The 20,318-nt window shown below is 44.0% G+C and overlaps 4 protein-coding genes and 1 non-coding gene across 5 annotated transcripts; 2 read left to right on the top strand and 3 right to left on the bottom strand.

The window, feature by feature from the left end:
- The first annotated feature begins 4,122 nt into the window (after positions 1-4,122).
- Positions 4,123-5,008, top strand: LOC148098367 (high choriolytic enzyme 1-like). Its single transcript, XM_087852723.1, has one exon. The coding sequence runs from the start codon at positions 4,217-4,219 to the stop codon at positions 5,006-5,008; it is 792 nt and encodes a 263-aa protein (XP_087708849.1). The 5' UTR covers positions 4,123-4,216.
- Positions 5,009-6,014: 1,006 nt separating this feature from the next.
- On the bottom strand, positions 6,015-8,192 carry prkrip1 (PRKR interacting protein 1). The gene is made up of 2 exons (XM_087852721.1): positions 8,050-8,192; positions 6,015-7,895 (listed from the first exon to the last, which is right to left on the bottom strand). The coding sequence occupies exon 2, from the start codon at positions 7,823-7,825 to the stop codon at positions 7,244-7,246; it is 582 nt and encodes a 193-aa protein (XP_087708847.1). The 5' UTR covers positions 7,826-7,895; positions 8,050-8,192; the 3' UTR covers positions 6,015-7,243.
- Positions 6,479-6,754, bottom strand: LOC118454354 (small Cajal body-specific RNA 13). Its single transcript, XR_004843694.2, has one exon.
- Positions 8,131-10,771, top strand: glrx5 (glutaredoxin 5 homolog (S. cerevisiae)). Its single transcript, XM_087852722.1, has 2 exons — positions 8,131-8,543; positions 9,559-10,771. The coding sequence occupies exons 1-2, from the start codon at positions 8,246-8,248 to the stop codon at positions 9,729-9,731; spliced, it is 471 nt and encodes a 156-aa protein (XP_087708848.1). The 5' UTR covers positions 8,131-8,245; the 3' UTR covers positions 9,732-10,771.
- A 1,957-nt stretch (positions 10,772-12,728) lies between these two features.
- ints9 (integrator complex subunit 9) lies at positions 12,729-20,273 on the bottom strand. Its single transcript, XM_087852484.1, has 17 exons — positions 20,165-20,273; positions 19,728-19,855; positions 19,582-19,642; positions 19,397-19,459; positions 18,938-19,077; positions 18,707-18,793; positions 18,387-18,507; positions 18,150-18,284; positions 16,533-16,644; positions 16,246-16,426; positions 15,943-16,003; positions 14,285-14,456; positions 14,075-14,199; positions 13,669-13,836; positions 13,378-13,476; positions 13,161-13,298; positions 12,729-13,080 (listed from the first exon to the last, which is right to left on the bottom strand). The coding sequence occupies exons 1-17, from the start codon at positions 20,171-20,173 to the stop codon at positions 12,907-12,909; spliced, it is 1,974 nt and encodes a 657-aa protein (XP_087708610.1). The 5' UTR covers positions 20,174-20,273; the 3' UTR covers positions 12,729-12,906.
- Positions 20,274-20,318: the final 45 nt, after the last annotated feature.

Below are 20,318 nucleotides of genomic sequence, written 5' to 3'. Positions count from 1 at the left end.
AAAATAAAGTGCATTATATTGGTTTGCTGAATATGGTTGGCTTGATTTCGTGAGTGGTTTTTACATCGAGGTCCGTAGTTTATTTTGTAGTTTTGCTCTGCACACCGACACAGTCAGGTTTTACAAAGTAATGGCTTAACTGTTTAACAGCTGCATCCAATTTTATACACATTCCCCATTTTCAGAGAGTCAAAATCACATAGACCAGCTAGAATTTGGATCATAAGGACTGTATTTAATACTTGACGAACATTTGCACTCACTGACAGACTAAATCTAGAAGCCAGAGTCCGTGGACATCACCTAATTGTGCGTTTCTATCCTTAAGATATCCTGGTAGACCATCACAGCAATCACCTTCTATTGCTGCTTGCTTGCCGTTCTCTCGGCATTCACTTTTGTATTTAATAACTGGAAAACCTGCTTCCAAAATATGACTTTTAGTGTGCATCATATTTGCTGCGTTTGACATCTTTGTGCAAGAAACTGCTTCATATATTGTGCAATGATGTCTAAGATCACTTTAAAGAAATCTTCCTTATTTTACAGAGGCTCCTGTTCTTGCACCAATGAAGTTTAGGCCATTTCTTTGCCTTGAGGAATTCTTGGGTTGCTTTTTATTTGACAACCTCTTTAGCTTTTTTCTTCAAAGCACCGTTCAATCAGTTTTGCAGCACATGGCTGAGTCAGAGCAGAGAGTATAGGCCTGTATACTCCTCAATTCATCCTGCTACTTCTATTAGCAAATACATAATCAATAAACATTAAATAGCTGGTTCTTGGCAGCCATGGCATCGCTCCATCACGTCTGATAGATGATGCAGCAGTTTCTCCTCCTCCGTGGTTCTTTCCTCCCATCATTCTGGTAACGCTTCATCTCAGTTTTATCGCCCATTTGTTTTCTTTTACCTGTTTCTGGTCAAGTCTAACGACCTTCTTGTTCTCGAGTGTAACTAGTGGTTTGCACCTTGTTGTAAATTTGCCGTATGTTCATTCACGAAGACGTCTCTTGATTGCAGACTTTGCCCGCCTCCTCGGGGGCGTTGCTGACTCGATGCTGTGAGTTTTTCTCAACCATGGAAATAATTCTGTCATTTTGTGCTCTGGCTCTGAAAGCTTATTTAGCCCACTGATAACTTCCATCACTTGTGCTGACATCTTTTCAGACCTCATCAATAAAAATTATATGAAAGCTATAAAATACTAAAACAACACTTTAAATCAGCTTGAGATATTATGCATGTTTCATTTGAAACAACGAGGGAGCCGGCCTCGCCTGAACACTAAACTGTGCGTCACTCAGCAGTTCAATAATATAGGACCTCTGAAAATTAGGTACTATGTATAAAAAACGATTCATTCCTAAACAATCGGTTACATTTTCTTTTGTTGAACCCATTGAATTAAAGGTAAAAGTCAGTGTTTCAATGACAGCTTGATTGTTTTAAAGTCCGCTGTGGTTACAGAAGCAAAACTACAAAAATGGCCTCTGTGTCCAATAACTGTTGGACCTGAGTGTCTCTGCCTCTCCTGTGTTTCTGCAGGTTTTTCACACGTTCAATGCAGCCCTGCACATTTCCATCAGTCACTCCACAGAGAAGCACGAGAGAACACGAGTGTCGATCACAGTCAGATCCACCAGTGGCTCGTCTTTAACCAGCTGCCTCCTGAGAACAAAGTTAGTGTGACTTTGCTGTGTTCATATGAAGATGGTGCAGCAGCAGTCACCACCAGTGTTGGTCAAGTTACTTGAAAAAAGTAATCAGTAACTAATTACTGATTACTTCCCAAAAAAAGTAATCCCGTTACTTTACTGATTACTTATTTTCAAAAGTAATTAATTACTTAGTTACTTAGTTACTTTTTAAAAACACGATTTACAACCTGAATAGGTGATAAAGCGATAGATCTTTCAGCCCAATTCTACTTTTTCTGCATAATCATCATACAAAATGTAATCAAATGGAAAAGTCTCTTTTTAAAACTTGTTTTATTAGTTTTAATCTTTTAACTTTATGCATCAAACAAACATTTAATTATCTGCAACATTCTCTGACTGGAAGAAATTAGTTTAACATTTAAACCTATTTTCTGCACATTCCAGCACATAAAATAAAATATTTTGTGTGTTTACACTCAGTCTTTCAAATAGATGCAAGTAAAACACAGCAGAAAATAAATAAAGTCAAAGACTAGCGGTTCTGTTGCTCTATTTCACCTGTAAAGCAGGAGTGGGGTAGGCGGAGGGTTACCCTGGTGCAGGTGTGCAGCGGTCAGTGGAAGAATCCGCGAGTTTCTCTGTGAGTTTCCCATTACGTCGTAGCTACTCGGTGCTTGTTTGGAAGTTTAGGGTTTTTTTCGCTGTAAAAAGAAGTTTTCTTCCCACGCACAACGGACACTAATGTTTTTGTCACTTTTTATGGAATCAAACTCAAAGTAAGGTCAGTACTTCCACGCTTTAAACGCTGCACGCTCATACTCTCTCTGCACTCGATATATGATCCATTGTTGATCTGCACACAGCTGTTGTCACGAACGTCGCACTCGCTTACGTCACTGTCATGAGACATTCTCGCAAAAAAATCACGGTTTTAGTAACGCAGTAACGCAGCGTTCCTACGAGAAAGTAACGGTAATCTAATTACTGTTTTTGCGATAGTAATCCCTTACTTTACTCGTTACTTGAAAAAAGTAATCAGATTACAGTAACGTGTTACAAGTAACGCGTTACTGCCCATCTCTGGTCACCACTAGTGAGCGAGTGTTTTGTATGCAGTCTCCATCCATGTAGCTGCCTGCACTAAACCAAGCTGAGTGTATATGATAGTGAATCTGTATCACAGTGTCTTTATGCTTCACATGAGAAACAGGAACTCTGTCTCAGTCCAGTCCCTCCAGCTCCTCCTGGTATTCATGTCTGAAAACTGACTTTGTTCAGCCTTTCATTCTGTGTCTTTTCAATATTATTATAATTAAATTGTGCCTTCTACTATTCTTTACTTCTTTCCTATTTAAAGTGTTACAGTGGCAAACAGCAATACTAAATATGCTACTGGTTTCAGTTAATAAGGTCAGCGTATGTGTAACGTACACTTGTCTACCAGGTGCAGAAAACCTGCTGTATGAGCAGGGATGAAGAAGCTGGCTAAAGGATTGGTGGAGGTAAAGGCAGAGGAGCTAAAAGGGCTTATTTCAGACAGGAGCATGGCCTAGTAAAGCTAAAGAGGGATTATTTTGAACTGTGAATCATGCAAATGACTTTAGTAAAGCGCAAGAATAAAAATATGGAGCTGAGAATAAAAGCTTCCTTTAAAATTCATTCTTCTATTTGTTTCTTCGTGTTTTTTATGTTATTTAGTTTTATTTAATGTGGCCTTTATTGGCCCAGACGTCAGTCATGAGGTTAAAAGGACACCCAAAAGATCTGACAACCTCACCGACTAGTTTAGCTCACATTGTTTAACATCGCTCATTATTATTTACTGAACCCTTACAGAGTATCTCAGATATCAAGAAAGGAAATGATGGTTTCTGGTTCAACAACTTCAGATATTTCTGATGGTCGTTTATGAAAGCAGATATATTTTCGAAGATTCCATAAATGTGTTGTGAATTTCTGTAAATGCTTTTGCTCTCGACTTTGACTGTTTGCCTGAATGTCACCAAAACCTGCTCAAATATGATTTATCAGCAGCACTACAAACTAAATTGCTTATGCTGCTAATAAAATATAAATATTTGTTTATACATATGATGGTCAGACTGATGGATTTGGATAAGTGTGTCAATGAGAAGAAAAACACAGCAGCCAGATGAAGAAAAGAGAACAGATTACTTTTAGATGAGCATTATCTGATTGTCCAAAATAACAGTGAAAATAAAGGTGGTTGCAAATGGAGAATTTGAGGACTTTTAGTTGTAGAAGTTTCTGATGTGTAGTTAAACGAGTCCCACCCAGTAAAGAAACTGTGTTGATCCGTCCACAGACCTGACATAACACAGCATGTTGAAAGAGTAGGTTTGTCTGTGCAGTCCTCCCTTCTCAGGTTTATTCAGGCCCAGCGATGTGGACCCCAGCCCATAATCCTCCTGCAGACACACCTGTAGAGGAGAGTATAAAGACCCGCGACTCAACTGTGTCAGACACGAAGCTCCGAGGAGTCTCTCCACAGCAGCTCTGCAAAGAAGCTCCACAGCTACCAGACCCACTCTGAAGATGAGTCCCTCTGTCAGCCTGCTGCTGCTGCTCGGCCTCTCTCAGGCTCATCCTCTCATGGAGGAAAGAGGAGGAGGAGAGAGCCAGGTGGAGGAAGACCACACCGTCGATATCACCACCAGGATTCTGACCGCAAACAACGGCAGCAATGAGATCCTGCTGGAAGGAGACATCCTGCTTCCAAAGAGCAGAAATGCCATTAAATGCCAGAGTTACCAGAGCTGCCTGTGGCAGAAAGACAACAACGGCCTGGTGACGATTCCCTTCACCATCAGCAGCGAGTACAGCAGCGGGGAAAGGCAGCTGATCAGAAATGCCTTGGAGTCCTTCCACAGCCAGACTTGTGTCCGCTTTGTCGACCGTAAGAGCCACAACGACTACATCAGCATCGAGAGCCAGAACGGATGCTTCTCTCTTATGGGCAGACAGGGAGGGAAGCAGGTCCTGTCTCTCAACAGGCAGGGCTGCGTCTATTTTGGCGTCGTCCAGCACGAGGTCAACCACGCTCTGGGCTTCCAGCATGAGCAGACCAGGAGCGACCGTGACGACTACGTCAGGATCAACTTGGAGAACATCGACCGACAGATGGCCTACAACTTCAACAAGGAGGACACCAACAACCTCAACACTCCCTACGACTACTCCTCCATAATGCACTATGACAGAACAGCCTTCTCCATCAATGGCAGGGAAACCATCACCCCCATCCCCAACCCCAACGTCCAGATTGGCCAGAGGCAGGGCATGTCCTCGGGGGACATCAGGAGGATCAACCTGCTGTACAGCTGCTGAAAACACACGTTAGCTTGTCTGATTTGAAGTTTTCATTTGTTCCCAAAGGTTCTTCCACTTATGTGTTCACAAGTGTTTTATAGGGAGATGATGAGCTGTGAGGTCAAACACATAAATAAAGTGCATTAAAATGGTACGCTGGATATTAGTGATTCATTTCCTCGCCAGTACTTGTTTCATTTTCTTTATGACGTGACTTTTCTTACCTCTTATCTTTCATCCTTTCTAATTTTTCTTCCACCAATCCGTATCTACAGTCAGGCTTGTGGAAATGTCCTCCTCACTGCATCGCTATTCAAGAAACTATATGATGCAAATAGAGTGCGATAATATGCACAGAGAACTCTCGTGTTAATTATACATGAAAATAAGACATTTTAATACTCCTTCGATACTCCTTTCCACTCCCTAACTGGTTTACTTTTGTGAAGGTCAAATCAAAGGTTGCGAGACTTCTTCTTTAGCTGTGAAACTCAGCAAACATATACATGTACATTGGGGTGACCGTGGCTCAGGGGGTTGGGAAGCGCATCTGTAACCAGAAGGTCGCTGGTTCGATCCCCGGGCTCTCTGGCCTCGTCGTTGTGTCCTGCCTTGAAAAGCGCTTTATAAATCCAATCTATTATTATGTAGGAGGGCTGAAAGCTAATAAATACATTTTCTCAAGTTGAATCTTTTGTTAAATAATAAGCAGCTAGTTTGAAAACTCACCTGAATGAACAACAGCTGTGCAGGAAAAAAAAAACAAATGTCAAAAAATGTAACTGATCTTCATCAGGTATTAAAATAAATCATAAATAAAAATATCCAGTAATATATTAAAGATACACTCCTAAGTGTGGCAGTGTTTCACTACAGCTAACAGAAAGCCAAGTGTACATCAAACATCCTTTTTCTGTTCTTTCTGACAGGATGAAAGCACGTGCATATTAACAGCTCTTTCAATGAAACACTTTTTATATTTTGTGAATCTAGGCAAACATTTTTTAATGACTTTCAGACCATAAAAAGACCAAAAACACATTTTATTTAAGTCCCATTGGCCCATTTTGTTAAATAAAAGAAAAAATTTAAACTAAAGAAGGAAGAGAGCAAATTTTGTTTTAAAACATGTTCAGGTATCACATTTAAAGGAAATAATTTGAATTTAATATGATTAGAAGAAATTTGCATTTTTTTTTAATCCAACAGGGAACATGTGATACTGAGCACAAGTATAACATACATTTCTAACATTAATCTGCAGCATCGGTCAAGGGTTCAGGTTGAAGGAATGACAACATTTTCTAACTAAATAAATATAAATAAAGAAACCCAAAACCTGATTGAAAGGACTGACTCGCTTCCAGCTATATTCTTATTTGTATTAAAGGAGCAAACTAACAAGTAGGCACAGACAAACTTACACTGAAGCAAACAAACGTTCTGAGTGTTTTTAATAGTTGAAACTAAACAGCAGCGCAAAGGCTTCAGTGTGACAGCTGAACAGTGTCTGACAGGAAGAGCTTCCCCTGTTTCAGACAATATCTGGCTGCCAGGTTTTACTCTACCTGCCTCAAGAAAGGTGACGGCTACCGAGGGAGGTCGTCACCACCGTGGAAGGCAGGGGTCTGTGCAAAGAACATCGCACGTGACACTCCTGAGCCTCCAGAAGCCACGCCTTTTCATTCTTTGAGTTGCTTTCTGCAGCCTTGTTGTACCCACAGGCGACGGGCTCGGCCAGGGGCAGCTTCACAAGGCTGCACAGGAGGAGAACATCGAAGAATCAATCACATGTCTAAGCATCATCGTGGCTGTTGGGTTTCATTGTGAGCAACTTGCACAACACCCGGGTGTTTTTATTATTCTGTTTTATTTCAAAACATTTAGCACATTGAAATATAGATTATTTCCAAATGCTGTTAAAATTCCTAACTTAAAACCAAAGCTGGATTTCCCTGCAGATAAGCCTGAATCATACTGAAATATAACAACGACAAGCTTCCACGTGTGATCCTGGAGCACATAATGAATAACTGAACAATTTCTCTTTCAAACATCGTCCCTCGGTGGATTCTCCTGCCTGCTAAACTAAGGAGGTCCAAGTGTCTCTGCTAATGAGACAAATGTTTTTAATCCTTGCAGCAGGTCCACCTTCCTGTTTGCTCACCACAGGGTCCAAATCATCTCTTCTATTTTCAAAGGCTTTAAGTATCGCTGGTGTCCAGCTGCGAGGAGTTTCCACGTCTCACGGGTTCATTTCTTCCCCATGATGAAGCTGGGCGCTTCTGCGTCATCCTCAGCTTCTCTTTCGTCGTCCTCATCTTCATCCTTGCTTTCGTCGTCCTCCTCGCTCTCGGAGCTCTTGTCGTCTCCCTCCTTCTTGCTTTTAGTTTCAAGTTTAGCTTTCTTCGCCAGGAGCTTCTTCTGCTTCATCTTCTCTCGCTTCTTCCGCCGCTTCGCTGTCCTGTCTTCGGCGGCCTGTTTGTTCTGCTCCAGTTTTTCCAGGTACTCCTCGTCCTTCGTTTGCTTCTCTGATATCTTGTCCAGAAAGTCCTGTCTCTGGTACTCTCTGCGGCGGAGGTGGCGATAAACGTGGAACTCTCCGCTGCCTGCACCCGCGCTGGAGCCCATCACGTCCCGGACGAACTCGGGCGGAGCTCGCGGGTTCCATTCTTTGGGTCGGTCTGGGATGGGAGCGAGCTTATCTGGGTTTCGCATCAACTTCTCCAGTTTCAGACGCTGTTCCTCCGCCGGGGTTTTGGCGATAATGAGAGGCTGAGCCTCTTTCCCTCCAGGTTTCCCCGGTTTGTTATTCTTCTGTGTGGGCGCCGCCATCTTTCAAACAGTTGCCCTCTTCTTCCTGTGGCTGTAAAATGCTCCGGAAGTCCTTATCTGCTTCTGTGACCTGAAAAAATATATTTTTTATTATAATATTTTATTTTATCAAAGAAAACACGCCATATGCATATACATGCCATGTGAATTACACATTATTCTTATTTTTATTGTAACATTGTTACTATTATATTTTCTAAGTTACATCACTTTAAACGTCTTACGTTCGCCGGCGTTGAATGACGTGTGACGCCACCATTAGCAAATCAGACTCGATTTATTTTGTGGGCGACGCTGTCCAATCACCGTTCACGTAAACGCCCCTCATCGTAACAGTGAGGCTGGCTGTTTTTACTCCGACTCTGGCCCGTCTGTAGGACATTTCTTCTCCTCCTGTAACGAGATAATTGAACATAAACCATGAACAATTTATTCCGATCCGCTGCTCGGTGTCTCCGCTCGGGTCCGGCCGTCTACGTGCCCAGACAACCCGACGGCAGCTCGCAGTGGGCCTCAGTCCGGCTCCTGTGCTCGGCGGCGGATCTCCAGAAAGACCTCGGTGAGATGGTGAAGAAGGACAAAGTGGTGGTGTTTATGAAAGGCACGCCGGCGCAGCCCATGTGCGGCTTCAGTAACGCTGTGGTTCAGATCCTCCGGATGCACGGCGTGGACAACTACGCTGCGTACAACGTGTTGGAGGACCAGGACCTCAGACAAGGTCAGTAACCCGGAGTCGGCCTGACAGCAACAGGTTGTCACCTCTCAGGTCAACGTGTACCGTTTTGGTTACTTTGTAACCGGCAGTAAAAGCGTCACATGCTGGGTGCAGCTCATTTAAACACCCTTGAAGTGTCGGCTCCCCTCAGAGTCGTGTGTGAACTACTGAACCTGATTGTTACCTCACTCAAAGCAGCATTACGTTAGGATAGCTGTCAACGGCTCCATGGACAGTTTTTATCAGTGTTGCGCAGCAGCACCAAAGGGTGGGGTGAGCCGGACGTTAGCATCGGTATCAAAGTCCCGGCCTCTGTCAGGACTGACTCGATCCCCATTGTTCCGATAATGACACGAGACATGTCGGAGAGCAGGAGAGCGTCCTTACAGATGACATCAGCGATATGTGCTCCTGTCTAAGTGCGTCTGTAACCACATGTTCAGAGTAAAAACCTGATAAAGGCCAATTGGATCAATTTACATATTGTTTTATAGTCCTGAATATTGTATTTTACAGCCACATCTGGACACTAGCAAACATATAATACTGATATTGAAGGGCTTAAAAGAGCAGGGGGGGTTAAGAGAAGAGGCTCTTCCACAGTGTGTTTTCTCCTGGCTTCTTCCCCTCACCCCCCCAACCACTCACACATGGCCCCTCACTGAACCTGGTTCTGCTTCCTGTTAAAAGGCAGTTTATCTTTCCCTCTTCCATCTATGGTTTGCTCTTAAGGGTCGTCTGATAGTTGGGATTTTCTCTCCATTATTGTAGGGTCTTTACTTTACAGCATAGAGTGCCTCGAGGCCACTGTTGTTGCACTAAATGAATAAATCTGAATTGTGTTGGAGACACTTTGCTGTGAGTGTGGAGATTTGTGCTTTTGCTACAGTTTCAGTGGGTAGAAAAAAGCCCCACCCCTCAGATTTTCCTTAAAAAATGCTAATGAGGCATGTAACCAAACTGCTACGCCTAATTTAAAAACCTGACTGGTAGTATTAACGTCGTCTGCCTTCCACAGGAGTCAAAGACTTCTCCAACTGGCCCACGATCCCTCAGGTGTACTTCAATGGCGAGTTTGTGGGCGGCTGCGACATCTTTCTGCAGATGCACCAGAACGGAGACCTGGTGGAGGAGCTGAAGAAGCTGGGCATCCGCTCTGCAGTGCTGGACGCAGAGAAAGAAGCCAAGTAATGGACGGGTATAAGCGTGAAGCGGCTGACTCACCCAAAGGCGCATTTATCAGGTTGAACCCCCCCCCACTGCCGCCGCCACCACCTTCCACCACACACACACACACTCAGTCCCCGAACTAAAAGAAGTGGCTATTGTGTATTCGATATTACAGCTTTGTTTTTTCCAGCTGAGGGCAAAGTGGCACCACGGAGCGATGAGAGCGAACCCCAAAAAGCAAAAGCTGTGGGCCAAATGAAAGCTCCATGGAGCTGAACGAGAACATCGTTACAATAAGTCCATCCTGTTGTAACAAAAAGCTTTAATACTTCTGCACCTCCAAGAAGAACTGTGACATCAGCCCCTCACGCCCACCTCAAACTGCCAGCTGACTGTGACGTGTTTAAGCTGCCACCTGAGCGCTCGCTGCGCTCTCACCTGGTTACATCAGTCCTCTGCGATCTTCCCCTCGCCGCTGTCCTCCACGCTCAGTTTAAGACCAGATGAGCTTTAGACTTGCCTAACTGTACCACGCCTAAGTTAAGGTCATTATTCACGCTGCCTGGGCCTCATCGGCTAATGATGTCATCACGCTCTTAAATGCACTGCCTGTAGTTTCAGGAAACAAGAACAAAGAGGGGACAACGTGGCTTCGTGCTGGTATGAATATCTTCTCTTTAATGAAGCCACTGATCGATCACTGGACAGCCCCCTGTTTGTTCTTCCTGCCTGGAACCACGAGGAACCTGTCAATGTCAGGATCCGCTGAAACGTAACATACCTGATACCTGATGTCCTTTTATTCTTTTTTAAACCACCCTGAAGATGACAGATTACTGCACACCAGCCGAAGCAGTTAATGTTACATCTGTCTGTATTTCACTCTAAAGGTGAAGAGTCAGAGCACCTCACATTTATCAGTCCGAGATGATCCTCCTGCTGCACAGTCGTATTATCAAAGCAACACGTAGTACACTGTAAGATATTGTACAGCTTATTATTAGATGTACTTCTGACACATGTAATCAATTCTGCACTGATTAAATATTTTGTGACACAAACGAGTTGTCGTGTCGTGCCTCATGCATGTCGGTCTTTCGTAAGCGAGGTTACTCACAGTCGTTTTTACTGCGAGCTGGGCCACACTTGCAGTAATGTGCAGGCGTCATGAGCCACATCATTTCCTCGGGTTTTACTAAGAATTTGAGAAATGGGTGTTTTTAGTTTTTTGATTATTTTTTAAAAACATTTTTAAATGCACTAGAAAACAGTTTATAAGACAAACTGACTTTGTACAAGTTTGAACCAGCTGGAATATTTGTTGTGACGTCTTTACTTTTCAGCTTTCTTCTCATTTCTCTAAGTAGCCTCCAAAAATAGTTCTCCAGGCTTCTTGAAGAACATTCAAAGATCTTTTAGGATCTTGGCTTTCTCTGTCAGGATCATCCCACGTTGCTTCAATGATGTTGAGGTCGGGGCTCTGGGAGGCCAGTCCGTGACTGCTGGTGTCCCACTGTGTGTTTTTCTGTGCAGGTGTGTTTCCCAGCTCCTGTGTCAGCTTAATACAGTTTGTTTTTTCTAATTCTTGTGAACATGACTCAGATACTGTTCATCTGCTATAAATGCGTTTTATAGGTCAGAAACTTCTTCTTTTGTCTAACTTGGTCACATTTTTTAAGAATTCATTGCACAACATGCTGACGTAAATCAAATATTTTGGCTCGACATGTGAAAAGTGAATGAAACAAAAAGGTGCTACACATGAACCTTTTCAGTATCTGAATCTGGCTTCAGGAATTTCTGACAGGACTCTTCATCACTGTGAGATTGGGAAAAGTTACACGCAAATGTTAAAAGGCAAAACTTTCACACGGTGTCTCAATAAATGCACATCAAGCTGAAAAACTGTGTTGGAGTCCAGGCCAAACACTCACTATAAAACATCTGGAGTCTATGTAGTTGGAAGAATTTCACAGAATCTGGTTCTGAGATACGAAGCTGCTGTCAAAGTGCCTGAAACTGTATTCTTCATAGTGGTCAGCAGGGGGCGACTCCTCCCGCTGGAAAAATGTGCAACTGTGTTTAAGACCTGGAGGAAATGTTTGTTTCCTCACCAGAGAAACGGAGCATTTCCAGAAGTGAGAGCACGTGTGTGTGTGGCAAGGTGTTTCTGCGCAGTGTACCAGGGGCACGGAGAAAAGTTGTCCTACCATAGGCACGAGGAGTGTGTGTGTGTGTGTGTGTGTGTGTGTGTGTGTGAACGCTGACAGAGGCCCTGGTGTGTTCAGGGAGCCCAGCTTAAATTAAATATTCAGTCATCATTCCTGTTGAACATGTTTACTGTGCATTTCCTCTTGTGTCGTGTCAGCGTGTGCCGGGAAAACACACCTGCTGTTACTCATTCAGTTTCAGGAAGGAACACTTCTGTGGAATGTGAGTGAAGCGCTTTCCTCATTTTATCCTGTGCAAATGTAACCGCTTCATAAATTGTTACAATTACACAAAATGTTAAACCGTTCCTGTTATACCTGATTTTTAGGACCTTCAAGCCTGTAGTTTTGTTCATTATCAGTTGGAGCCCCTCCTCACTGTTCTTCTTCTTTGGTGCAACCCTATAAACAGTGCACCCCTTTGGCCTCTCCCCTTTTCTACAATTCCCCTGCGGGGGAGTCGGTGTCCTTCCCAACACTGCAACACATAATGTATATTTAGCCACGCTGATATTTCTGATTGTGTGTCTTTGCTAGATGCTGTAAATGTAAATGTGTCACATGTGTTATAGGCACAGTTAATGCTAGCATGAACAGATCGTTCTTGCTAGCTTGGGAGTTGTGGTGGGTTGAGCTGAGCCTCTTCACTACTGTTTGCATTTGGTTGTAGGAGTTGGAGCGAGATCTTTGTTTCTTTTCAACGCAGGAACACACCGGCTACACAAAGCCCGGGCTCGTGAGCAAAGTCTCAACGTTCACTTTTAGAGCTTTCCTAAGACTAAGTGATGAACGACAGTCACTGCACGACTCTGGAAAACTTTTAAATACAAAATAATACATCTGAGTTTTATAAAATAAAACCAAACAATGCTGTACAGTGAAACGACTGTGAATATGGCCGTTGAGCATCCACACCGTCCCTTCCCCTTCTGTCCGTAACCCAGTGACGCAGAAACACGGTTAAAAACTAACAGCCAGGATTCAGCTCAGAGTTTCTGCAGGAAGCGCAGCACCAGGTCCCTGAGCGTGGTCCTCAGCGGCTCGCTGTCACAGACGATATGCGTCCCGTCCTCCTCCAGCTGAATGAGCGTGTCCTCCGCCTGCAGGTGCAGGATGTGCCCGTCTGCAGTTTCCTCCACTTTAACCTCTGTGATCCCGTGCTGCAGATGAGCACAGAACAAGTTAACATCAAGAGCTAACATCACAGCACACCGACAGCCCGCTCGCTCAGATTTCCCACCTTCTGCAAAGTGGCCAGAAAAGCCTCCAGGGCCACAGCTCCACTCAGCATGGGTTTAGGGGCCAACGCTACGGGGGGCTCCTCAATCACACGCTTCCTCTTCTTGCTGGGGGGCATGGGAGGGGGTTTGGGCACCGACTGGGAACAAATGAAAGAAAAATGCAGCTGAGCTCTGATCAGCTGATTCTCTAATGGAAGTGCAAGTGTTCTGGCTCACCTGTAACGTGTGCTTGTTGTCCTTTGAGTGCAGCAACGCAGACACGGTCGCCACAGAGACGCCGGGTTTGATCTCCGAGGGCACCAGCGAGTTGGCCAGCTAGGAAGAGAAAAATACGACTCTTAGCTTTCTGACAGCGAGAAGATTTGTCAATAAAAACAGCTGATCAAACGCCACGTTGTCATAGTGATCAGAGAATCCACCATCTGTTTCTGAAACAACAGATACTCTGTGGCCAGAAACTCAGATCCATCTCTGAGGAGTTTTTTTGACTTCTCTTCGGGGCCTCACCTCAGGCAGGATGTAGATGCGTTCGTAGCGGCGTCTGAAGGGCAGGTTGAGAACAGAGCAGCGTCTGTAGGGCATCGGAGGCGGCTGCAGCTCCAACATCAGGTCGGAGCGGTGGGACTGGGTCAGAGGAGGCTGGGTGTACTGCTCGGGACACACCACGTGGAGAGGCTGCAGGAAGAAGACACGGCTGTAGCTTCAGAGTACAAATGTGAGTGGCTGAAGCTGGCTTTAACATTTAAATTAAGGCTACAGCTAAATGAACTAGTGCTGCGAACGGGCCATCCTGGAACTACAGGGATGCTTCAATCAAATCCCTCAAATCTTACACAAGACCCACTGCTTCGCTGAGCTCTGCCCTGAACGCTTACATAATCTCTCATAGTCAGATCAGGTGCTAACAGCATACCTGGACTTCCTTGAGCAGCTTTGATACTTGGTGGAAGTTGAGCCGTGTGTCGATGGGACAGTAAACGCACTTCATGGCTAACGGCTGGTACGGAGCCAGGGCATCCAGGTAGGAGAAGTCCGGCTCTGGGAGTGAGAAAGATCAGGCACAGGACATTACCAGCTTTCCTTGTTTTAGTCACGTCTGAGATGTAACGACAGCTGTAATTACCAGTAAAGATGATCGTGTTAAGGCTGGATTTGCCCCACAGCTCCATGAAGTGAACGACGTCGCCGAAGCGCAGAGAGGGGTGGCCGGTGAAAACCACGCAGGGCTGACGGAAGTCGCTGCTGAAGTCTCCGTGAATGCTGGGGTAGTGCTTCAGCTTGTTGGTTTGGATGAGCTGAAACATCAGCAGCACATTTAAGCACCAGTTTATCAACATCGTCACCACAGGTGCACTTGTGTTTTCATCCTGGTGTCTTTGCATCAGTCGACTCTGCTTTTTATAACGTGTTAGAGGTACGATGCGCTCCAGGCAAAAGCACATCTCACTCACATTTGATGCAACTCGTGGCTACATGTCAGCTGTTATTAATGACTTGTGATAGCACTGGCCTGTTCGAACACTATTTGCCTAATGCTTTCCAATTCAAAGCTACGTTTTCTCCAACCAAACATGAATTTGCATAAAATATAAATACTTCCTCAGAGATGAAATGCTGGTTTGGTAGCAAAGCTCCAAATGCTCAACCAATGCTCTCGCACGCCACAGCCGCTCTATCACGTGACGCACACTGCTCTGACGTGCTGAGGTTATGAGCTGAGTTACGGCGTGTCGCAAGTTTTGTGAGGTGCTTTTGTGATATTTAATGGATCGATTACATTTTTTTATTTCTCTCCAATATCTGATCCAGTCATTTAGGTCAGTATCGGGTCCATCTCTAACTTTAACTTTCTCCCCCATAAAGACGACATTTGATGACCTCCACTGGGACCTCAAGTTAAAAACCTAAAAAAAGTAGGTTCCCTATAATCTAATGATTATTTTCAGTATAAAGAAGTGCACTGCCAGTAGGGCAGGGCAATATGGCCAAAAATATTTATCACGATACATATATTTGAAAATGTGTGCTAACGATATAACTGACGATATAATTGACACGAGACAAAATACTTTACAACTCCACAACTTTATTAGTGCAAAAAACTACCAATGTATTTTCACTTAAACAAGCAGCTGTTTTTTTTATGTGCATTAAAGTTATATAAATATTTAACAGTGCAAATTCCTCGCTGACAGTTTAACCAAAAGGCATTTCCAGTGGAAACTGGCCGACATATCCTCAGCATAACCATGTATAATATCCACACAACTTAAAAAGAGGTTAAACGTTATATGTTGAAGCACAGTACGTATCACTCCGCGAGGCTCCGCCTACGATAGCCGTAACGCTCCGACAATCCATCAAGCGGTGCGGCTTCGTAGCTTAGCAAAGTCGAACTGAAACATTTGACAGAATTTTGAGCGCCGTGTCCATAAAATCGGTTCAGTAATAACGACGGCCCGCTAGCATGCGCTACCAAAAATAGAGCTTTGTTGTGTATCTGACGGATGAAAGCTAAACCACTTCCACCACTGAAGCTGCAGCATTTTTACAAACCAGTTCAGGTTCATCTGTTTCATTCAACGATCCGCTTTCGCCCTACTCATTCTGCGTCGCCATGATTTTCCACCATGTGTGTATGTAAACAAAGGCACTGCACATGCGCGTTTTACCCATATTCTATCGCCATATTTCATTTTCTTATCGTTGCCTAACATTGTACCGGTGTTACCGTGAGCGGTATGATATGGCCCAGGCCTACTGCCAGTGTTCTTGACTCACCTCTGCGTGTGGGAAAGGCGGCTCTGGGAGATAAACCTTTGTTTGCTTGTTGTGACAAAGCCTGAAATATTTGAGAAAAAGAAAAATCACGTGGAATATTCCACAGTCACACACGTTATCGTCTCTCTGCTGTTTGCTGCACTTCTGTGTTCCTAATTATCAGAGTGACTGCATCATGACTTGTTGTGGAAGACGTGGAAAAATGAGGACAAGCTAACCGAGCGAATGCTGAAGAAAAACAGTAAAACCTAAAATCAAACTTTCACGACAGAATCGAGAAGCTTTCGATAAACGGCCGCTCACCACTCGGCGAAGATCTGAGAGAACTCCAGCGAGCTGTTGGCTATGGGTGAGATGAAGTAGAAGGGTGTGGTCCCCAGGTTGGCGCTCTCTATGAACTGGTACAAACACTCGAGCAGGTCGTAGATCACTCCCGAGGAGTAGCACGGCACCAGCACATTTCCTCCTGCCCGGATGGTCATGGCTGCAGAACGCAGATGAACAAGCACAGACAACATCATTCAAGAATGACTTCAACGTTTGGTTCTTTTCACACGCCACAGAAATCTAAGCGCTACATTAAAACCCACCCAAGTTACTGCAGAATTCTCCCAGCATGCCGTCTGGGTTGGCAGTAGGCATCTGAGTGAGGCCTGTCAGAATGAGGACGTCACTATTCTTTAGGGAGCTCTGGTCCATGGGCTGAGAGCAGAGAAGAAGAGAAACTGTGCAGAGTAGTTGTAATAGGACAGAACAGACTGGATTCAAACAATTACAGCGCACTGACAAACACTCGCCTAAACATTTAGCTTCCAAAAGAAACTCTGAGCACAGGAAAAAGGAAATCTGTTACTAAACAAATAACAGACTGCACTCTTTACACTCGAGATCGTGACGGTTTTGTCCTCAATCCCTTCAAACTTTAACTTTCTCCCCCATAAAGACGACATTTGATGACCTCCGCTGGACCCTTAATAGGGCTGCCACAAACGATTATTTTGATAGTTGACTAGTCACCGATTATTTTTGCAATTAGTCGACTAATCAGATCATCATCCATTGGACATAAAACTACAGCTTATTGCACCAGCAGCATCTGCTCTTATATAACTATCATTAGCTTACAGCTTTAAGTGTTTAAGGTATGTGCTAACTACAAATAAAGACAAGATGATAGTTTATTAAATTTTAATGAAATTTGCAGATTGTTTCGGTGAAGTTTAATAAACTCCTTGCTATCTAAAATATAACAGGACACCGGAGTAAATTCTCCAGCATCTCACACTTCTGATAATCAGCTGTCTGCTTGACGTTTATTCAGCTGTGTAAAAACTATAACTTTAATCTCAGCCAAACCGATTTACTCAGGAACAAATAAAATACTAAAAAAAGCCAAACAATAACATTTTTAAGTTATCTAAGTGACTTATATATCATGTTTAACCTGAGTAGCGAAAGACGGCGGTGGGTTTGAAAACGATTTGCCGGGAGTCCGGTGTTCTCACAGCTCTAGTTAGCCTAGCCCCCGGCTAGCTATCGAGCTAGTGGCTAACAGACGTCTCCGAAAACGTCGGAGCGCTTTTGAAAATATGTGGTGTCTTGATAAACTGAGCAGATATTTGAGGTTTACACAGCTACATTCTCGCCTGAAAATATGTTAAACGTTTATTTTGTGACCCAGAAAGAATAATAAGAGTAATATTAAAACTAACTAGCCGCCATTGTTGGAAACTGAGCTGGGCTGCGCTATGAATTCTGGGACACAGCTTCTTCTTCTTCGGGGTTTAACGGCAGCTGCCATCCTTGTACATGCAGTGCTGCCATCTTCTGTTTCAGTCCGTTATTACACTCTTAAATCCTACTACTTATTCCTGCGTCTTTTGTGATCTTACAAAGCTTCAAACGACGCGTCGACGTGTAAATCAGTCGTCGACGATTTTAATAGTCAACGTAATCGTGACTAGTCTACTAATCGTGGCAGCCCTAACCCTCAATGACAAGTTTTGACACCTTAGTAAAAATCAATAATGACGTGGTTTAGCTGCACGAGCAGAGACCACCCTCCCTGACTGCTGCACACGCATTTTGTCAGTTGGTTCTGTAAACAGCCCCGAAATATGACAGAAATCACTCAGCTCAGGAAAAAAGCTTCAAGGGTTGCGCCCAGTAGACTTTGAAATGGTGAAGCATTCAGGCTGCTGGCCTACCTGAGGATGTGTGGTGAGTAGAGATGAGCCAGACACATAGGACACCTTCTCATGGTGAGACTGGATGATCCAGTTGGAGCTCCCCAGCGAGTAGCCGGAGCTTAATGGGGAGACTTGTACAGCTCCAAACAACTCCTGCAAGAAAAACAAACGAGAAAAAAGACGAGGAGAAGTCACCGCTGCACAAAAGCAAAAATGTGAAATCTTAAATATCTCCTGGACGTAATCAATTCTCACCACTTTCTGTGAATAACCCACAAGCTGCACTTTGCTGAGTGCAGAGTTAACCTCCTGCATGCTGTAGCATCGCTTCCACATCCACACATCAACTGCATCCTTCAGCGGCCCCGGGAGCATCCTAATGCAACAACATAAGTATTCATTTGAACGGTGGAGTTACACCACCCTGTTAGTGGAGGTGTAACAAAACACCAGACAAATTATGTGAAGGTAAAATGAAACTTCAAAAATGACTAAAACAAAGTCAGTAACTGTATTTCATGTGTCACCTCAGACAAAACGCACACACACAGAATATTTTTACAAAACTAGACGACCTTTGTATCTCCTTGTTCTTCCAGGACGTGGCAGACTGGGCTTTAGGAACTCTCTCCATGAAGTTCACGAGCTCCTCCATCAGCAGCCTGAGGAAGGAAACAGGAAGGACGAGCGTAAACGCAACTGAAGACGTGTGACCTGTATCTCATTTTACCAAATAAAATAATAATGATATCACAAAAATAATATAGAAATAGTAAGATGTGGTATTCATCCCCTGCATCTGTCACCTGCCAATCTGTAGCGTGGGCTCCGTGGCGTACACTGTCCCGGTGAAGCCGGTGTGCTCTGTGATGTAAGGCAGGGCCATCATGCAGTGGTAGTTTGAGATTAGGATGACATCGATGGTGGACAGGTCCAACAGTTCTCTCTGTGGGTTATTGAGATTAAATAAATATCATTGTGGTACTTCAGGTATTTATTAAGATTTATGTTTTAGGGTCTACTGTGAAAGTAAAAGACGTGGTAATCACACTGTGCTGATCATAGTAACTGATTTCTCTGACAGGATTCCCCTATTCTTGTCAGTTGTGGCAGGCCTATCAGGTTTCTTTTTCCTTCTTATTATTTGTTTAAAACAGGTCGATTTGCTGCAACTCTGATGCTTCACAGTGGCCCCTGTTTTGCAGAAAGACATTCTAGCACAAGCTACAACACTGATGCAGAGATGAAGTATCAGGGATGTCTACCTCAGGGAGACAGAACTCTGGCTGTGCGTCAACAAACACCCTCCCTGCGCACTCCTTCAGCTCCTGCAAGCATAAGGCGAAACAGTTTTTCCCCCACAGATAAATCGGCACATCTTCATAATAAACTGCAGTAAGTTGAAATACACGCCAAGTAACCTAAACACATTACAAACAGCTTCTCGTGCCTTTTCCAAATTTATTGTTCCATCCTTAGAGACCCAACCAGGTAGCTTGGAAAGTCTTGGACTGAAAAAAAAAGGATCATCATCATCATCATCAAGAAAAACATATCTGTTATCCACGAATGAGTGAATTACTGTCAGTGACTCACCTGTGCACCAAAGGCAGGGGCAGGAAGTTGAGGACAGAGGTGGTGTCCAGTCCACAGTCCAACATGATAGTGGTGGACTTGAACTTGAGGACATTGCAGGGCAATGTAGGATGACCCGACAGACAGTACTGCAAGGAGGAAATGCACCGTTAAAACCACAGGTGTGTGTAGGTGTGTGTAGGAGTACAAAGGTGCAGATACAGTAAAACAGGATAAACACGACACCAGGGGATTGTGTTTCCGTTTTTTCGTATGCATAGTTAAACACTTCACGCTGTACTGACTTGCTGCTCGCTGCTCGCTTTTCCACTTTATTCAACTGTACCAAAAAACGCTATTAGCTTCCAGCTAACAGTCGCTTTTGGGTGAGTATAAGTTAATCATTTTCGACGATTCCTACATTCGTTGTTCTCTTCACTGATCTGCTTTTTACTCACCAATTTCATCTTTAACACAAGGAGTTGTTGATAAATGAGTTGAAACAGTTAGCTTTGCTAACGCAGCATCGTTCTCCACTGCTCTTCTTCTCGCTTTGTTTCCCGCTCGGCTGCCCTCTACTGCCCCCAACAGACGTGGAGTCACATCAAAAGT

This window comes from Neolamprologus brichardi, chromosome 15, assembly GCF_056152115.1.
Source record: "Neolamprologus brichardi isolate AB-2024 chromosome 15, ASM5615211v1, whole genome shotgun sequence".
In the NCBI taxonomy this organism is placed as follows: Eukaryota; Metazoa; Chordata; class Actinopteri; order Cichliformes; family Cichlidae; genus Neolamprologus; species Neolamprologus brichardi.
Note: the sequence above shows the minus strand (reverse complement) of the source record. Positions and strands in the feature narration are given on the sequence as shown.